At 36.4% G+C, this 5,373-nt stretch overlaps 1 protein-coding gene across 2 annotated transcripts; it reads left to right on the plus strand.

Moving 5' to 3' along the window:
* Positions 1 to 397: 397 nt before the first annotated feature.
* LOC109006288 lies at positions 398 to 5,373 on the plus strand. Of its 2 annotated transcripts, none has more exons than XM_035694512.1 (7): positions 398 to 572; positions 860 to 1,072; positions 1,938 to 2,023; positions 2,136 to 2,282; positions 3,743 to 3,866; positions 4,521 to 4,807; positions 5,045 to 5,373. In XM_035694512.1, the coding sequence occupies exons 2-7, from the start codon at positions 895 to 897 to the stop codon at positions 5,135 to 5,137; spliced, it is 915 nt and encodes a 304-aa protein (XP_035550405.1). In that variant the 5' UTR covers positions 398 to 572; positions 860 to 894; the 3' UTR covers positions 5,138 to 5,373. The 2 variants fall into 2 exon arrangements, with proteins under 2 accessions (XP_035550405.1, XP_035550409.1); XM_035694516.1 differs by having other exon boundaries at positions 448 to 572; positions 849 to 1,072.

A 5,373-nucleotide genomic window follows, 5' to 3' on the forward strand; every position in this document is an offset into this window, starting at 1 on the left:
TATGCCATAGAAATAGACATACTTTTTATCATATCCATTAAACTACTATTTACTCATCGATATCATAATATTTAGTACACTTCTGTTACTTACAAGTTGATGTGTAATTTGTTGTGAGACTCATTATAATTATTAAAATATAATTATTTTTTAATAGTAGCTAATATATTATTATGATTCGGCATCATGGTGTGTGTGTGTGTGTAAGACGAATTTGTAAATAAACTTTTATTTAAATAATAATTAGATATGTCGAAGTAAACGAAAGGTTTTACTTGGGCCACTTGGGTCAATCAAAACAACGATAACTCAAAAAGCCCAACCATCTAAGGCCTGGAAAAGCCCAAACTGTAGGTCCATGAATTCCATTCCCCAGGATCCAGGTCCCACGCCACGTATACAGTCACAGAGAAACGCCAATGGATAGATAAAGACCCATTCCTTTTTCTGCTCTGCAAGTCTTTCAGAAATTTCCTTGATCTTGCCCTCAAATCTCAATCATTCCGTCCTGTCGACGCCAACTTGGTAAAAAGTTCACTGACTTTTTCATCTGAGTTTCTTTGCAAGTTCAGGTAATTTTAATCCCATATTTCCCTCCCTTAGTTACAATTAACTCAAAACCATTTGAGATATTGATTGAGCTCTAATCGATTGCTGAGAGAACTGAGAAAGTGGACTTCAAATTCGAATGTGTGAGAAATTATAAGTTTTCTTGATTTTTGTTATTGGTGCTCTGGTTGTTTCCGGCCAAAAGGAGCGATAGGGTTTTGGTTGAATCTCCGTTGCTTTGATTTAACTTGCGAATCGGTAAAACTTAGAGCTTTGATGTTTGTGTGTTGGTGATTGAGCTCAATACTAGGGTTTGGGAAGCTCTTTTTCGGAAAAATTCCTTCAATGAAAGGGGAGGTGCAGCTAGAGCCAACAGGTGGAGAGAACCCTAATGACTCCGATCCTCTGCTGGAGAATCAGGCAGATTCTCCCCCAGGAAGCTCGAGTGAGATCAGGAATGAAGATATCGAGACCGGTTCGATTCCCTGCTGTCGCATTTGCCTCGAGAGCGATGGCGAGCCTGGTGATCATTCTTTGTGAATCGCTTTGATTTTGGTTCTGATGATTTTTTTAATCAGAATTAAGAAATACTGGGGAAATGTAAATAAACTTTGAATTTACCCCTTGGTATCATAGCTTGTTCGCTGCATCCAAAATGCTGATATCCTATTGGTGAATCTCTTTTAGTGCCTTTTGATTCTGGAAATCGTAGCACACTCACACGGCTTACCGGACATGCCAATGATTAGATGTTATGAGCATGATCTAATGTTGGAATTTTTTTGCAGTAATGTAGTGTTAAGAAAAATATAAATGATTAAATTTATTCTTCTTATCAGCTTAAGCTTTTGGGATAAATGGTAAATTTATATAATATCAGAGCAGATGACCTGAGTTCGAACCTGACTCTACGCTTCACCCATTTAATTGAATATTTCATGTGTTGGGCCCACTTATTGAGGGGGAGAGTAGCTCATATGTTAGGGAGAGTGTTAAGACAAATATAAATGATTAAATCTACCTCATCCCATCAGTTTAAGTTTTTGGGATAAGTGATGATTTCACATGTAGCCTTGGAGAAGTTTAAGAAATCGGCAAATTACATCTAGGAAGAATCACACTCGGTTTATGGCAAATGTTTGTCGGACAGTTACTGCTGAATTTATTAATGTGAATACATTGAAAAAATAAACATGCTCGGGTGGAGTTAAGTTTTAGTGACAGAAATCTTTTTTTTTTTTTTTTTTAATAAAGAAAGACACCCTCCTAGACTTATATTCTTGCAACGTTCAACAATTTCTACCACACACACAATAAAAATTTATACTTGTTGCAGTGGCATGCATCTGCTTCACTTGGTCTAATGGCTGTTGTTTTAATTTTTTTAGAGGATGAATTGATATCACCATGCATGTGCAAGGGCACTCAGCAGTTTGTTCATCGTTCATGTCTTGATCATTGGCGTTCAGTTAAGGTAAACACTGTTGTTTTGGTTCTGAGAGTATGAAAACTTGCCATTCAATTGCTTCAACCAGTGGTTCTTCTAGTAAATGGTCTTAAAGCGAATATTTATATCCGTTCTACAGGAAGGATTTGCTTTCTCACATTGTACCACTTGCAAAGCTCAGTTTCACCTTCAAATTGCATTTTTTGAGGACAACTCTTGGCGGAAAGTAAAATTCAGGCTTTTTGTTGCAAGGGATGTTTTCCTTGTATTCTTAGCTGTACAAACTGTGAGTAATCTTGTCTTTCTTACTACTTAAGGAACAGGTTCTTGTAGATGCCATTCGTTTATCAATCAAGTATTTTGTTGTAATATAAAGGATTCGTGCTCATATAATCAATCAGTTCCACTGTTATTAAATAAATAAATAAATTAAAAGCTGTGAGGATGTTTATTTTGCATGATACTAGTGAAAATGGATATCCAAATGCTTTTGCCGATTGATTTTTTATGCATAACATGGAGCTTAATGCATCTTAGTGGTGTATGCTAGCTGCAGGTATTGTATGATTTCTAAACAGCTAAATTTATTTTTTCTGAAATTTTTCTTCTCCTCAGTTACCTTTCTTCCCTTATTTAGTCTTCAATTTATTTGGTTATTGTTGGTTCCAAATAAACCATTTGAACTATTTTAATGAGCACTGCCCCCTGTTGAAATATAGGCTCGATAAAATGGTCCTAAGTATATTTCCTAAGCTTTCATTGAGAAGGTTTTGATTTTAACATAACATGCTTTTGAGATGTGGGAAGCCTATGTTTTGTTAGGCTCTAAGTATTTTTACCAAAGTTTTGAATTCCGTTCCGGTGATCATTCTGATTAAGGTACTAGAATGGGATATTTCGGTACTGGTCTATTTCGGTGTATCATTTCGGGATACTCTTTATATAGATAAATTATATTCTAAATCTTAAAAATATCAATATAAATATAAAAAAATATAATAAAAGTGAAAAGTTACTCAAAACTGTTTGAAAATGAAGCATAGTAAACAGTGATGAAATTGACGGATTGTCCGTGGTTTTTTTCACTTGCACAAAAGGTTTTTTATTAGTTAGTACACATTGCTCAAGAAAATTAAGAGAGTAATGAATATTTTTATTTGTAGGAGTACTTTTTTTTTCTAAGCTACTTGCAGGAGTACTTACTCCATAAAGCTTAAGAGAGTTTATTCTAAAAAAACAGGAAAGTTAAGAGAGAGTTTTCTCGTTGCTCCAGAAAGCAGAGAGTATTAGAGAAATTCTTTTTTGAGAGAAAGTTGGGAGAGAGCGAGAGAGAAAGAGAAGTGACTGAGCTTTTTGTAGGTGGCCATGGTTTTAGCATTGGAGGAAGGTGTGAAGAAATTGACGATTGTCAGTGGGTTTCTTCATCACAGTTTCTTGTTTTTAATTTTGGATGCCTTCTGTTTTGTTAACCATGATCCTATGGATTTCGTACAGAGTATTTCTTCCCCTTCCTCCCTCCATCTCTCTATTTTACAGATTCTTCTTTATCAATGTTTCGGACCGAAATGTTTATTTCAGCCGGATTACCGGAATCCGGCCGGAATGGTATGGAACATCCACCAAAGCCATGCTGGTTACTGTTCCGGCACGGAAAATTCAGGCCAGAACGGAACGGAACGGAAATGAAAACATTGATTTTTACGGTGAGTCCTCAAAGTCTCCCTTATAAGATATACTTGTTTTCAGGTAATTGCTGCAATGGGTGGCTTTGCATACATAATGGATAAAGATGGGGCCTTCAGGAACTCATTCAGTGATGGTTGGGATAAGATTCTGTCAAAACATCCAATACCTTTTTATTATTGTATTGGTAAGTGATCACTTCTACAGTTATTTATATATTTATTTAATTTGCCTGTTAGGATTAAAGATCCTGTTTGTACCATGCTCATAAACGTGGTTATATTGTTTTATGCAATGCTAAACATAAATGTAATGTGTACACCATGTCTGCATCCATGTCAATGTCTTATTTTCTGCTATAGAGTGTAGCCACCAATTTGCATTGATATTCTCTATTATTTTTATTGAAAGAAAATATTAGTGAAAGATGTGTGCCTAAAGAAAATTTGTACCCACTGTTGATTGATATTTTCACTACCTGTACCAGATATGTATGGGGTGGCCCCTCGTTACGTAGAAATTCTCATTTTTGTAAAACTTATCTTCATTAGCCATGTTAGTGGGCAGTATATGCTCTGTTGTTCTCACTGTAGCCCATAGTCAACTGGGATTTGAATATCTTCAACTTTCTTTTAACTAAAACTTAGAAGTTGTATGTTATCAATACTTGTTTCTGGTACTCGCACATTCTTATTTGATTGTCCTTAAGATGGATAATGGATCAGTGGGAAAAGTTAGCTTGATTTCATTCCATGATACATGTTGTGTTAGATGGAAACATTGAATGCTTGGTATTCAACAGTGAATATGCTTTCAATCTTCTGACTCTATATGCTACCAGGGGTACTGGCGTTCTTTGTGCTGCTTGGATTTTTTGGGCTTATACTACATTGCTCCTCCCTTAATGGTAATGATCCAAGGATGGCTGGCTGCCAGAATTGCTGTTATGGATGGGGCATCTTGGATTGTTTTCCTGCATCAATGGAGGCGTGTTTTGCCTTGGTTATTGTTTTTGTCGTCATCTTTGCCATTCTTGGCATAGCTTATGGTTTCCTTGCTGCCACCATGGCCATTCAGAGGATCTGGCAGAGACACTACCATATCCTTACGAAGAGGGAGCTCACTAAGGTAATCTCTGAACAAAGATGTCCTGTAAATTTTCCTTGCAACTATTGGCCTTGTCGTATGGGAGTCATTAATCAGCCAAAAACGTAGCTTTCTGAGTCATCCTCCTCACTCGTCACCGCTCTACTAAAGCTGTACTCCGAATGGACTAACGTTTTAGATGTTATAGATCATTCTACTGTCAGCTTTAGATATTAAATCATTGCCAGTGTCAAAACATGAATTTATAACATTTTGCAGGAGTACATAGTGGAGGATCTTCATGGTTGTTACACCCCACCAAAATTGGATCCAGAACATGAAGCACGTCTAAAGATGCTTAAGCTTTTGTAGTGATAAATGCTGAAGTGGTTTATATATTTTCAAGTATTTAAAATTAATCAGTATGTGAGAGCTACAATGTGTATTTGCTCTGCACCCTTTGTTTACAGTGAGGAGGAAAGAAAACGGTCGTATTCTAAGTGCTCCCCGATCAAGGTGTGTGCACCTGATTTGATCTGATCTTGCAAAGCTTGACTGAAACATGATTTGGTATATGGGCTTACATAACCATCTGTGCAGTTTCTACA

This window comes from Juglans regia, chromosome 1 (genome assembly GCF_001411555.2).
Source record: "Juglans regia cultivar Chandler chromosome 1, Walnut 2.0, whole genome shotgun sequence".
Lineage (NCBI taxonomy): Eukaryota > Viridiplantae > Streptophyta > Magnoliopsida > Fagales > Juglandaceae > Juglans > Juglans regia.